Raw genomic sequence first — 15,147 nt, forward strand, 5'->3', positions numbered from 1 at the left:
AACCACTCGGAGACGGTACGGTGTAGTTCAGGGTCTTTACTGGTGACAAAGATAGACCCTCCCGGAGTACTGGCTAGCGATTGGGGCCTGGTCAGTCCTTGAGCAGATGGGATCTCCCCTGGCCAGGCGGAGTTGTAGGCCTCCCAAACTAACTGTACTCTTCTGGCTACCTTGCTAGAGGCGGGTATAAGTAGCCCACGTCCCTCAGTGTACCGTGTGGTGCTCACCCGTATGGCCGGTGACTCGGGGCCTTCTAGTAGCTTCCGCTCCACGACGGCGGTGCTGGTCCCATGCGTGTGACCGTGCCTTCGGGTTTCTTGGCCAGAGGACCTGGAATCCCCTGCCTGACGGATTCTGCTGCTGGGTAGGAGTTAGTCCCCACAGCCTCGGACTCCGGGTCCGGTAAGAAATCTTCTCAGTCAGGGCGAGCTCTGCAGCTGCCAGCCCCTGACTCCTTGTAACACTGCTCCCACAGAGCTCCTGATGTTCTGTTCCTATATTTGCTTCTTTTCTCTGTCTCTACTTCTTCTCTACTCACTAACCCTGCCTCAGCCCCAGTTTTATATAGGGGAAGTTCTTCCCCTCCCAGGACTGTGCAGGAGGTGTGGCATGCATAGGATTCCTGACCAAGAGACCTCCCACCTGCTCTCAGACGTAATATCTCTATCACTGTGGCAACCAGACCCCTGGGGTGTCACATCTGCGTACCGTGTGTACATATGTCTGCGTACCGTGTGTGCGTGCATGTCTGCGTACCGTGTGTAAATATGTCTGCGTACCGTGTGTACATATGTCTGCGTACCGTGTGTGCGTGCATATGTCTGCGTACCGTGTGTACATATGTCTGCGTACCGTGTGTGCGTGCATATGTCTGCGTACCGTGTGTAAATATGTCTGCGTACCGTGTGTACATGTCTGCGTACCGTGTGTGCGTGCATATGTCTGCGTACCGTGTGTACATATGTCTGCATACCGTGTGTACATATGTCTGTGTACCGTGTGTGCGTGCATATGTCTGCGTACCGTGTGTACATATGTCTGTGTACCGTGTGTGCGTGCATATGTCTGCGTACCGTGTGTACATATGTCTGCGTACCGTGTGTGCGCGTGTCTGCATATGTGAAGGATGAGGTGGCAGGCTGGGCCCTGTGTACTAATATATATATATATATATATATATATATATATATATCTGCGGTATCTGTGCATCATGAATCGTGGTATGTGTTAAAAGGGCCACTGAGACTCTTTCGCCCGGGGCCCAGAAACACCTGGAGCCGGCCCTGTCTGGAGGTAATGGGTCACTCAGGATTTTATTTATAGACTGCAGGGGGCTGAATACAAATGCACGCCACGATTTTCAGATTTATATTTTTAAAATAATTAGAAAACCTTTTATTTCCTTTACACTTCACAAATACTTGCTAGATTGTGGTGGTATCACATAAAATCCCAATAAAATACATTTAAGTGTGTGGGTGTAACTTGAAAAATGTGGAAAAGTTCACTGGGAACGAATGCTTTTTCAAGGCGCTGTATACACCTCAACAACGAGATCAACCAGATAAGTACTTACTTGTCTTACGTTCTTGATCTGTGATTGTCACTATATTTCCTTTAGGTTTATCAGTTATTGGTTGCACTATAAATAAATGCAATTAATTGGTGTTATTAGCTTTGTATTGCTGCCTCCAGAAGGCACATACTGTACTGTGAGAGGTTCTACAAGGCAGCATATGACACCAACATGGCATATACTGTACACACGAAATGAAGCAAGTCACAGAAATTGTGATACAATAACACAGTGGCATATGCTGGAAGTAAGGCTGGGTGCCCACGTAGTGCTTTTCAAGCGTTTATGATGTGGAATTTCTGCAGCGTAAACGCTTGTGAAACGCTAGGTAATCCGCACCCCATGGTCCCCAAGGGGATTCCGCATGTTCTATGCACATGCTGCGGATTTTTCCACAGCGTTTATGCTGCGTACAAAAATCCGCAGCATGTCATTTAATTTTGCGGAAGCGCAGCGGAACTCCCGCCATTGACTTGCATTGAGACGCACAGAAACCGCGACTGTACATTTTTACAAGCGGCTTCTGTGCGTCTCTATGTGCGGATGGTACCCAGTTCTGGAGGAGAGGAGACTCTCATCCAGACCTGGGTACCATTGTACCTGTGAAAAAAGAATAAAATAATAAATAAAGTTTATACTCACCTTTCCGAAGGCTTTTCTCTGAATGCCGGTATCGCTTGAGGACCTGCGGTGACGTCACAGTCATGTGACCGCAGGCCCTTCACTGCTCTGTCTCGCGATATGCCGGCAGCCAGGAACCAGCCAGGAAGCAGCGCTGCAGCCACGCCGTGGCCTCGGGGGTGAGTATAGCTTTATTTGTTTTAATTTTTACGGTTCACACTGTATATGCTGTTTGCATGGATTTATACAGTGTGATCTAGTTGTCAAGCACTTTCCAAGTGATGCTATCGCCTGGAAAGTGCTTGTCAATCTGCATGCGGAAACGCATGTGAATCCGCATGTGGATCCGCATGTATTCTGCAGGAAAAACGCATGCACAATCTGCATGCGTTTTTTCTGCCAGGGAGATGCAGAAATGCTGCAGAAATTTCCTGCTTCATTTCTGCATCGTGGGCACATAGCGTAAAGGTCTTTTTTGCAAGATGCCTTTGTATGGTAAAGTTTAAGAAACATGAACACCAGCTTGAGGATACATTTACTAAAGAGGTACTTTAAAGAAGCAATTCTAAAAGGAAATACTACAGATGAGCAGATGTTTTGAAATTCGAATTTGAGGGTTTTGCTAAATTTTTCTGAAAAATTTAACCTGCGGCAAAAAAATTAGCCACAGATCACATTACTAACAAGCCACTATTTGCCTGGAAAGTATATGTATGACAATAAGAATTCCACTTGGAATCTATTGATTTAATGTTGAGCTCGATAATGGAAAGGCAGCCTTCATAATGTCCAAGCCATCTCAAACTATCTGGCTAGGGGAAAATGGATTGTAAGTGGTTGTAACCAATAACCTGTTTAATCACACACAGCAGTATAAGACCTTGTAGGATACTTAATTATATAAACAGTCCAAAAAATATCCCTTTTTTGGAAACAGATTCATACCTTAATGCTGTTTATACACAGGCATTGGAAATGGAAGAACCTGTGGCGTTTTCACGCAGGTGGGCGCAAAAATTATTCTTGTTTGGAAAGTATCAAGAGCTTACCACTTTACTAAACGAAGAAGTCATAGCTTTTTAACAAGCCATCCCAAAATTATCTCTTGACCGGGTACGGCCAGTACGGCTTCTTACCGTATTTACCTCGTTCCACCTTCTCCAACGCTACACCTTACCCACTCCGAATAAAAACACTTCACCAATGGATTCTTTGGATAAATTTGGCCACAGTGGGCATTTGATTAACATACAAACATTAACATTTTAACAATAATAATACCAGATAAAATCAGAGGGGAGGGTTCTTGGAGCTAATAGGTCTGGCTTTTATAACACGAAAGAAATCCAACCGCCATCTTACCCTCAGCCGTGCACCACCAGCTCGAGGGCACCATGCTTCCACAATACGTGAAAGAGCTCCCAGGGTAAAACCCCGTCCAGAACCCTGACCAAAAATTGCCAGACCACCCCCCATGTAACTTCAAACTGCCCGGAATTCTCGCAAATTCCTTGTACCAACAAATCAGTACCAACTCCAAGAACCCCACCCCCCCGCCAATCCAGCCACTGTGACAGTCACTAAGCATTACCACCCATCTAAAACCTCCCTATATCAACTAGCCCTATCCCCACATTATAAAACTTATAAAATAACGGAGTAAAGAAGAGGATGGGTGAGTGGGTCTTCACTGTCCGAGTCCTACAGGAGAATGGCACTTTCCTGCACTATTCCCACAGACCACCCCTCAACTCTTTAATGCCTTTCCCCATACGTCCTCACCCAATCCTAAACCCCCGCATCTTCCAAACTCGGCTCCTCACGGCCAATCCCAGTCATGGGGGGCTTCCATCTAGCTACGCCTGACTCCTGCCCCCTTCTTTACAACTCAAAACATAGGTACTGTTTGAATGTGAAGAAGTAATTGTTTCTAAACTAGGAGTGAAAAATTATCCCTTTTTTGGGATCCACAACTGATTTGCTAATCACAAAATAATTAAGCAATTACAAAAGCTTTTTATCAAGTCGACGAAAAATCATCTTTTTTCTGGAGACAAAACAGGCGCACTCTTCTGAATATGAAGAAGCTATAGCCTGTTGTCACCAAGCTATTTGAAAAATTAGCCCTATTTTGGGAGGTGTTTCATATTTCCTCACCTTTAAAAATGGAAAAATCATTACTGTCACTCTTATTCCTTCCCATCTGGATTACTGAAATTGTTTACTGATTGGTCTCCATCTTACCAAACTTTCCTCTCTCCACTCTATCGTAAATGCGGCAGCCAGGGTCTTTTGTTTGTCCAGCCTCTACACCAATGCCTCCACCTTGTGCCAGTCATTGCACTGGTTGCCCATTCACCACAAAATACAATAAAAACTTATATTTCTCTCACACAAAGCGCTCCACAATTCTGTTTCACCATACATCTCCTCCCTCATTTCCGTCTACCACCCTACACATGCTCTCCGTTCTGCAACTGATCTAAGACTAACAAAGCCAAACCTCTCACCTTTATCTCCAAGACTTCTCTCGTGCTGTGCCAGGTTTCTGGAATACACTACTCCATACAATCTGACTAGTACCTAACCTCCACATTTTTAAGCATGCCTTAACAATACATCTATTTAGACAGGTCTATCACCTCAATTCACTATTCTAACTCTTCCTTGTTCCCTCCTTCTAAATTTTCCTTAGAATTTGGTCCCTCTTTCTCATCTGTCTCCACACCCTCCATGCACCCAATAGCACTTGGTAACTGCACTTAGACAGATAACGGCAGATGACCGGATCATGCAGCTTACTTGAAAACCCTTATTTATTATAGTGATGGCTGGACCGTACATGACAAGTACTTTTTTACCTATTGTGTCCCCCTATTTCCTTATAGATTATAAGCTTGCGAGCAGGGACCTCACTCCTCCTGTAACTGTTGAACTATGTGTTACTTCGTATTCTCTTTATTGTCTGTACATGTCCCTGCTTCATTGTAAAGTGCTGTGGAATATGTTGGCGCTATAGAAATAAAATTAATATTATGTTTATATACACTCAAGAGAATATGTTTCCCAGATCTACAGTCTAGCACTATGAAACACAGTGAGCAGCCAGGAGATATAAGGCTGGTGTGGTTGTGCAGTGGCTGCTAAAGAATTAAGATGGGGCAGACAAGAAGATGACTGGTAGTTTAGGGCCAGCAATGTCTGCCCTGGCAGCAGGAGTATTACAATATAAATCATATGATGGACAGGGAGTAGATGCCAGGCCGAGTGTGGACGATCAGCACTTTCTGCAGAAGATAGAAAATGGACAGTCAGGCAGGCAGATGATATGGCCAATCTAATTGTTGGCATCAGCCATCGGTGGATAGTAGCCTTCACTGATTCATACCTGATTCATTTTGACAAATGACAAACAGACATTTTGACAAATATACTCCACTATGCCCTCCACCTCCTCCTCACTAAATGCTTGTCAGAAAAAAATGCTCCATACAGAATATTGGCCCCCATATAAAGCTCCATACGGAATACTAGCCCCATATAACGCTCCATACGGAATACTGGCCCCCATATAACGCTCCATACAGACTACTGGCCCCCATATAACGCTCCATACAGAATACTGGCCCCCATAAAACGCTCCGTACAGGATACTGGTCCCCATATAACGCTCTGTACAGGATACTGGTCCCCTTATAATGCTCCATACAGGATAGTGGCCCCCATATAATGCCCCATGCATGCTGTTCCCCTCTTTATAATGCCCCATGCAGGATCTCATCCCCTATATAATGCCCCATGGAAGATGTCACGCCCCATATAATGCCCCATGAAGGATGTCACCCCCCCATATAATGCCCCATGCAGGATATCACTCCCCCCCCCATATAATGCCCCATGCAAGATGTCACCCCGCATATAATGCCCCATGCAGGATGTCACTTCTCCCCCTACATATAATGCCCTAAGCAGGATGTCACCTCCCATATAATGCCCCATGCAGGATGTCACCCCCATATAATGCCCCATGCAGGATGTCACTTCTCCCCTCCAGATATTGCCCTATGCAGGATGTCCCTTCCCCCCATATAATGCCCCATGCAGGATGTCACCCCTCATATAATGCCCCATGCAGGATGTCACTTCTCCCCCCCATATAATGCCCCATGAAGGATGTCACTTGTCCCACTTGTCCCCCCCATATAATGCCCCATGCAGGATGTCACCCCCAATATAATGCCCCATGCAGGTGTTGGGCCCCTGAGGGTTCGGCCGCCACAGGAATGCTGCACTTCTTTAATGGAGTGTGGTGTTCCTCCTCTGAGGTAAGTCCGGTACGATGGTGGTTACCTAGTTTTTGCATCCAACACCACATTTCTCCACCAGAGGGAGCTAGTATGAACTAGGTGCTGCTCCCCTGGTTACAGGGAGACTGGGGAACACAAAGTGGTAGGAACCAGTTAGTCGGTGTGGGTGGAGGAACAGTTAGTTAGTTACACTTCTAATTTCTATTTAATAGAATGCCATCTTGGTCCTTTTTGTTCTTTTTGGTCGTTCTGCTCTGGTCCTGTGTGGACCTGTCCAGCCCTTCAGACCTGTGTGGTCTCTGACAGTGTGTCTGTCAAGTGGTCGTACTGTGCTGTCATGAACTGTGTGTGAAGTGACTTCCCTCCGGGAGCGCAGATCCTGTGTGGGCCTGCACCGGCATGGGACACAGCCCTCGTACCCCGATCCATGGGACGAGAGGGAGGTTCCAGACAAGGAATGTCTCAACCCGGCCAAGGACCAGGATCAAGAAGGCCCGGGAGCTTTAGAGTGTGGCTCCCTAGCAAATGGGTCCCGGAGAGGAAACAGACGGAGCGGAGTACGCCACCTGTCCTCTTCTACCTGATCTGTTCAGAGGGATTCCGGCTGCAAGAGGGGTACCGACACCCGACCTCGTACTCTATGTCCAGGACGGGAAAGCCCGGTTAGGCCCTGAGGATCCCGCCGGGCTTGGGATGGAGAGGAATTGCCACCCGAACCATACACCTGAGAGGAGCTCAGAGGGAGACCCGGCCTATCCACACACGCACAGACGGGAAGGGGTAAAGTCTGTAGTGCAGGAACACTCTGGTGTAGGGACGCTGCCGGACACTGGACTTCCTCGGAGGTAGCCGGACCCCCGTCCCTGGTGGCCGCAGGACTCCGCGAGGAGCAGGGAGAAGCCTTGCGCTGCTTATGAGAACTGTGAGTAAAGCCTCGGAAATTCATCCCTATGGCCTCCGGACTGTTCATTACGCGCCATACCACGCGACACAGTGCCCGCGTCTCTACTCCCGCACTACTACCCCCCTTTATCCGGCCTTGCCTGCCCTGAGGCCGCGCTCCGCCTGTGGGAAGCAGCGAGAACTTTAGCCGCCATGACACCGGGCCTCAGCGGACTGTAGCGGCGCTGGTGGCGCATCACCAGACACCACAGGTGGCGTATTCGACAAATACCACTCAACCCGGATAGCCCTAACATCATTTTCAATGTGACGGCCCTGGGCACGGAACGGGTCAAGGCCACGACTGCATCCCCCTTCTCAACATCTGACCTGGCTCCGAGTACCCCATCTTCCCAGGGCAGGGCTTGAGAGGCGTCACACAGGATGTCACTCCCCCCATATAATGTCCCATGCAGGATATCACTTCCCCCCCCCATATAATGCCCCATGCCTCCATACATTAAAATAAAAAAAAAATCAAATCGTCCCACTCTGCACTGCCTGTGATGGCTCAGGGGAGGGCACGGTGGAAAGATGTCTCCGCACCCTCTGACCTCAGATGTCACAGGTAGCTGGTGTTATGTTCTGCTACCAGAGCTAAGGAAAGAGAGGAGATCTGTCCCTACGATAGAACTCAGCTGAATCCCTACGATGTAACAGGGGACCTGATCCTGCGATCAGACCTGCTAAAGTCCTAAGCTAGTCTGTACGGAGACCTATAGATGTGGGGAAGGAATCCCTACAAGTACTAAGGACTGGGAGGAAAATGGACACCTCCTAACAGAAATAGTAGCAGACAGACGAACAAACAACATATATAGAACATAGAGGTCCGTAGACCAAGCAAACTAACAGAGTTAGATACAGAGCACAGGCTAGCTAGAAAGTAGATATACAATGAAGTCCAGCAAAGCCAGAAGGGCGGAGCAGGATTAAATAGGCCAACAAGGTCATGTGACCAGCAAAGGAAAAAAAACCTAAGAGCAAGGTTCTAACAGTACCCCCCTTCTAAGAGGATCCTCCGGATCCCCTAGGACCAGGCTTATCAGGAAATCTCCTGTGAAACGCTCTGATAAGTCTGGACGCGGAAACATCATCCGACCTCACCCAAGAGTTATCCTCGGGACCGAAACCTTTCCAGGCCACAAGATACTGCAAACTACCTCTATACCGTCTAGAGTTAAGGATGCGAGAAATTTCATATTCCCCGTCCTCCACCACCGGAGGAACAGAGGCAGAGGCGTCACAATCCGATACAACAGCTTTTTTCAACAGAGAGACATGAAATACCGGATTAATTCTCCAGGAGGTAGGAACCTCCAACCTAACAGCAGATTGGTTGACAACCTGAAGCACCTTAAAGGGCCCTACAAACTTGGGACCCAATTTCTTTGAAGGAATCCTCAACCGCAGATTCCTAGAGGACAACCAAACCATGTCACCAACAGCGAACAAAACCTCCTGTCGTTTCCTATCAAAGTAGTCTTTAGATTTTCTGTTGGCCTCCTGAAGATTACCACGCACATCCGTCCAAACTCTCTCCAAATCACCGGAAAAATTCTCCTCCTCAGGCACGGCAGATCCCAACTTGGAGAATGACCCAAACGACGGATGTCTCCCAGAACAACAAAAAAAAGGCGAACAACCAGCAGAAGAAGATGTATGATTGTTCAGAGCAAATTCAGCAAGTGGCAGAAACTCAGACCACCCCTCTTGATTGTCTGCCACAAAACAACGCAAGAACTGCTCAACATCCTGGTTTTTTCTTTCTGTCTGGCCATTAGATTCAGGATGATATCCAGACGAGAACGACCAATGAACTCCCAACCTATCACAAAAGGCACGCCAAAAACGAGCCACGAACTGAGGACCCCTATCAGAAACAATGTCAGTAGGAACGCCATGAAGTCTGACAATTTCCTTGACAAAGGCCTTAGCGAGAGTTTTAGCGCAGGGCAGTTTGACGAAAGGAACCAAGTGACACATCTTGCTAAAACGGTCCACGACCACCCAGATGACAGTAAAACCCTCAGAGGGAGGAAGGTCAGTTATAAAGTCCATAGCCAAATGTGTCCAAGGAGCACTGGGAACCTCCAAAGGACAAAGCAACCCCGCAGCAGGAGTATGTGAGGACTTAGATCTAGCACATATAGTACATTGACGCACCCACTTAATGACTTCCTTCTGCCATCCAGGCCACCAAAAACTGCGACCCACCAGTCTCTTGGTCTCAGAGATTCCGGGATGACCTGCCAACCGAGATTCGTGACACTCAACAAACAAATCTCTCCTAAAGGTCCCAGGCACAAACAACCTCCCATGAGGAGTGTTAGAAGGGGCATTCTCCTGTGCTTTAAGAATCTCATTTTCCAAAACGGAGTCCAAAGCAGCTATCACAACACCTTCTTGTAAAATGTTCTCCTCTTTCTCAGCACCGACTATGGGAGAAAAACTGCGAGACAAGGCATCCGCCTTAACATTCTTAGTACCAGGGATGTAAGTAACGGAGAAATTAAACCGCGAGAAAAACAGTGCCCACCTAGCCTGACGGGCATTCAGGCGCTTGGCAGCATCAAGATATATCAGATTTTTATGATCCGTAAGAACCTGCACGGGAAATTCCGCACCTTCCAAGAAGTGGCGCCAGTGTTCAAATGCGAGTTTAATAGCCAATAATTCCCGATTACCAATATCGTAATTCAGTTCAGTCTCCGAAAATTTTTTTGAAAAAAAGGCACAGGGATGTAATCCATCCCCGTTATCCTGAGACAATACTGCGCCAACCCCCACAGAGGAAGCATCAACCTCAACCAAAAACGGCCTAGTAACATCAGGCTGCATAAGGATGGGAGCAGAGGTGAACCTCTCCTTGAGATACACAAAAGCTTCAATGGCCTCAGAAGACCACTGAACCGCATCAGCACCTTTCCTGGTGAGATCAGTCAGAGGTTTGACAATACTAGAAAAAATTTTTATGAATTTTCTATAGTAATTGGCGAAACCCAAAAACCTCTGTATCGGTTTCAAACCAATAGGCCTAGGCCATTCCTGTACAGCCTGAACCTTAACCGGATCCATCTCAAAACCTTTGCTGGAGATAATGTAGCCCAAAAAACTAATTCTCTGTACAGCGAACTCACATTTCTCCAGCTTAGCAAAAAGCGAATTGTCCATTAATAACTGTAATACCTCACGCACGCTCCGCCAATTAGACTCCAGATCCGGCGAATAAATCAAAATGTCATCCAAATACACAACCACATTTTTACCGATCAAAGGTCTAAGGATGTCATTAATCAGATTCTTAAAAAATGCAGGAGCATTAGTAAGACCAAAAGGCATAACCAGATTCTCAAAATGACCCACAGGAGTGTTAAAAGCAGTCTTCCATTCGTCACCCTCCTTCATGCGCAACAGATTGTATGCCCCCTTAAGGTCAATTTTAGAGAACCACTTGGCCCCCATTAACTGGTTAAACAGATCAGGAATCAATGGCAGTGGGTAAGGATTGCGTACAGTAATTTTGTTAATCTCACGAAAATCCAGACAAGGACGTAAACCGCCGTCCTTTTTTTTTACAAAAAAAAATCCAACCGCCACAGGAGACTTAGAGGGCCTAATGTGACCGGCGGCCAAACTTGTCTGTATGTATTCCTCCAAAGCCTTCCTCTCAGGAATAGTAAGGTTAAATAAACGACTTTTAGGAAGAGTCGCTCCAGGGACAAATTCAATAGAACAATCATAGTCTCTATGGGGAGGCAAAACCTGCGATTCCTTCTCAGAAAAAACTCTCCAAAAATCCTGAATAGGAACAGGCAATTCTCCCCTATCCAAAGCTGCAATACGCCCGTTACAACACTTGTCATAACATTTATGGCTCCAGGATTTAATTTCACTGGTAGACCAATCCAGTACAGGATTGTGAAATTTTAACCAGGGCAATCCCAATATTACTGGAGAAGGCAAGTTATTCAACACTACCAAATCCAATTTCTCATGGTGAACACCATTAATAGTGAGAGGAAATTCACAGACCTTGAGAGTAATATTCTTCAAAGGGGAACCATCCACAGAAACCACAGCAATGGGGGATGATAAAGGTTCAGGTTTTAAATTGAGTCTTTCCACGAATCCCCCATCAATTACATTCAGAGTAGACCCACAATCGACAAACACCCGAAATTCCATTAATTTTTCCTGAGCAATCGTGGAAGCAGCTAAAAATACACCCTTGGAATTTAAACAGGCAATACGGGCATGACTGACCATTTTTTTTTCTTTCTTCATACGAAGCTCACAGCCTTTAATCAAATGACCAGATTTTCCGCAATAGAAACACAAGTCTTCAAAAAATCGACGGTCTTTTTCTTGAGAGCGAGGTGCCACCGATCCAATCTCCATCGGTTCACCATTGTTAATACACACATTCTCATAACCAGAAACTGACATAGCAGAGGATTTGCTCTCATTAACCCTTGCACGCAGTCTTCTATCCACCCGTATAGCTAATTGCATAGCCTGTTGCAAATCTTCAGGTGTAGGATAAGCAATTAGCAGGTCTTTAACCCTTTCACTGCGCCCAGCAAGAAATAGACTTTTCAGAGCAGAATCGTTCCACCCTGTTTGAGTAGACCAACGACGGAAATGAGTACAATATTTTTCCACATTACCTGATCCCTGTTTTAAACGTCTCAACTCAGTCTCAGCTGATGCGACACGGTCAGGATCATCATATAATAGTCCCAAAGCAGAAAAAAAACTATCCACTGATCTGAAGCATGTATCACTAGGTTGCAAAGAAAAGGCCCACTCCTGAGGCTCTTTGCGCAAAAGTGACATTATGAACCCTACGCGCTGGGATTCATCCCCAGAGGACTTAGGTCTCAAACGAAAATACAATAAGCAAGCATTTTTAAATGAAAAAAATTCTCGGTGTTCACCAAAAAATAAATCCGGCAAACATACCTTAGGCTCCAAGAAATGTGCTCCAGGACAGCTACTCACGTGCTGACGGAGCTCGGCCACCTCCAGAGAGAGTCCCTGCAGGCGATAAGCCAAATCCTGAACCGACACCATGATGGAACAGAAAAATCTTTCCTTAGAGAATTTGCGGGCTGGACTTACTGTTATGTTCTGCTACCAGAGCTAAGGAAAGAGAGGAGATCTGTCCCTACGATAGAACTCAGCTGAATCCCTACGATGTAACAGGGGACCTGATCCTGCGATCAGACCTGCTAAAGTCCTAAGCTAGTCTGTACGGAAACCTATAGATGTGGGGAAGGAATCCCTACAAGTACTAAGGACTGGGAGGAAAATGGACACCTCCTAACAGAAATAGTAGCAGACAGACGAACAAACAACATATATAGAACATAGAGGTCCGTAGACCAAGCAAACTAACAGAGTTAGATACAGAGCACAGGCTAGCTAGAAAGTAGATATACAATGAAGTCCAGCAAAGCCAGAAGGGCGGAGCAGGATTAAATAGGCCAACAAGGTCATGTGACTAGCAAAGGAAAAAAAACCTAAGAGCAAGGTTCTAACAGCTGGAAGACATCAGATCTGCAGAGGCACGGGAAGAAGTAACTATCCGGCTGCTGGGGCCCTGAGCAAGCGGGAGAGAAGGGCGGGCGCTGCCACCGCTTTCCTCCGCCCATAGCCCAGTGGGGTGCCCGACCGCGAGTGGGCCCCCCGCCTGCTCAGGGCCCCGGCGCTTGCCCGGGTGGGCCGGGTGCTGACACCGCCCCTGATCTTTCTATATATGGATGTGTTATTCAAGGTCCGATCACATTAGATATTCAGGAATGATACAGTCTAATATATTACATGTATTTATTATTGTACTCATATTTTAGGAACGAATGTGCTGACAAATACTGATATTGGAAAATCTGAGACCCCAGAGATCCATGAATGTGCCGCTGTCATAGAGGGAGGTGTCTGTATATCACCAGATAGCTGTGTATGAATTACATGTCCAGTATTATCCCCCATATAAGTATGGGATTTCTCTATTCCTAATGTAGATGAACCTATTGGCAGATATTATTTAGTGATTGGCGTAAAAATGTGATAATTTGAGCAATAATTTGTGACTTTTTTCTGCTACTCACGTCAATTTACTAAAACTATGGATGGAGTTTAGCGGAGACGGCTGCACCCTACCACTAACATTCATTGGAAACTGTATTACTCTTTTCATGACAGTTATTGGTATACAGTGCCTACAAGTAGTATTCAACCCCCTGCAGATTTAGCTGGTTGACACATGCGGAATTAACTTGGCATTGTGATATTTGTACTGTAGATCAGCCTGGAAGTGGGAAATGCACTGCAGCAACTTTTTTTTTTTTTTACTTTAACCCCTTAAGCCCCGCGGGTGGTTTGCACGTTAATGACCGGGCCAATTTTTACAATTCTGACCACTGTCACTTTATGAGGTAATTACTCTGGAACACTTCAACGGATCCCCCTGATTCTGAGACTGTTTTTTCGTGACATATTGTACTTCATGATTGTGGAAAAATTTCTTCGATATCACTTGCGTTTATTTGTGAAAAAAACGGAAATTTGGCGAAAATTTTGAAAATTTTGCGATTTTCAAAATTTGAATTTTTAAGCCCTGAAATCAGAGCGATATGTCACACAAAATAGTTAATAAATAACATTTCCCACATGTCTACTTTACATCAGCACAATTTTGGAACCAAAATTTTTTTTTGTTAGGGAGCTATAAGGGTTAAAAGTTGACCAGCGATTTCTCATTTTTCCAACAAAATTTATAAAACCATTTTTTTAGGGACCACATCACATTTGAAGTCACTTTGAGAGGTCTTTATGACAGAAAATACCCAAAAGTGACACCATTCTAAAAACTGCACCCCTCAAGGTGCTCAAAACCACATTCAAGAACTTTATTAACCCTTCAGGTGCTTCACAGGAATTTTTTGAATGTGGAAGAAAAAAATGAACATTTAACTTTTTTCACAAAAATGTTACTTTAGACCCAATTTTTTTTATTTTCACAGGGGTAACAAGAAAAAATGGACCCCAAAATGTGTTGTGCAATTTCCCCTGGGCACGCAGATACCCAATATTTGGGGAAGAAACACTGTTTGGGCGCACGGCAGGGCTCGGAAGGGAAGGAGCGCCATTTGACTTTTTGATTGTAAAATTTGCTTGAATAATTAGCGGACACCATGTTCTGTTTGGAGAGCCCCTGTGTGCCCAAACTTTGGAGCTCCCCCACAAGTGACCCCATTTTGGAAACTAGACCCCCCAAGGCACCTTTCTAGATGCATAGTGAGCACTTGGAACCCCCAGGTGCTTCACAAATTGATTCGTAAAAATGAAAAAGTAAAAAAAAAAACACTTTTTCATTTTTACGAATCAATTTGTGAAGCACCTAGGGGTTCCAAGTGCTCACTATGCATCTAGATAGGTGCCTTGGGGGGTCTAGTTTCCAAAATGGGGTCACTTGTGCGGGAGCTCCAATGTTTGGGCACACAGGGACTCTCTAAATGCAACATGGTATCCGCTAACAAATTGAATGGAAAATCGGCTCAAATTGTTAGCGGACACCACATTGCGTTTGGAGAGCCCCTCTGTGCCCAAACTTTGGAGCTCCCCCACAAGTGACCCCATTTTGGAAACTAGACCCCCCAAGGCACCTTTCTAGATGCATAGTGAGCACTTGGAACC

At 45.8% G+C, this 15,147-nt stretch overlaps 1 protein-coding gene across 32 annotated transcripts in view; it reads right to left on the bottom strand.

Annotated features, from left to right (window-relative positions):
• VSIG4 (V-set and immunoglobulin domain containing 4) overlaps positions 1–15,147 on the bottom strand; it is a 791,917-nt gene that overhangs the window by 688,989 nt on the left and 87,781 nt on the right. For 3 of the 32 annotated variants that reach the window (XM_073640887.1, XM_073640873.1, XM_073640902.1), the window contains exon 3: positions 1,577–1,642. The exons of the other annotated variants lie outside the window; for them this stretch is intronic. In XM_073640887.1, the coding sequence (XP_073496988.1) occupies positions 1,577–1,642 (66 nt within the window). The remainder of the gene's footprint in view (positions 1–1,576; positions 1,643–15,147) is intronic. 32 annotated transcript variants of the gene reach the window in all.

This window comes from Phyllobates terribilis, unplaced genomic scaffold (genome assembly GCF_046119375.1).
Source record: "Phyllobates terribilis strain yellow unplaced genomic scaffold, ASM4611937v1 Scaffold_7__3_contigs__length_470593459, whole genome shotgun sequence".
Lineage (NCBI taxonomy): Eukaryota > Metazoa > Chordata > Amphibia > Anura > Dendrobatidae > Phyllobates > Phyllobates terribilis.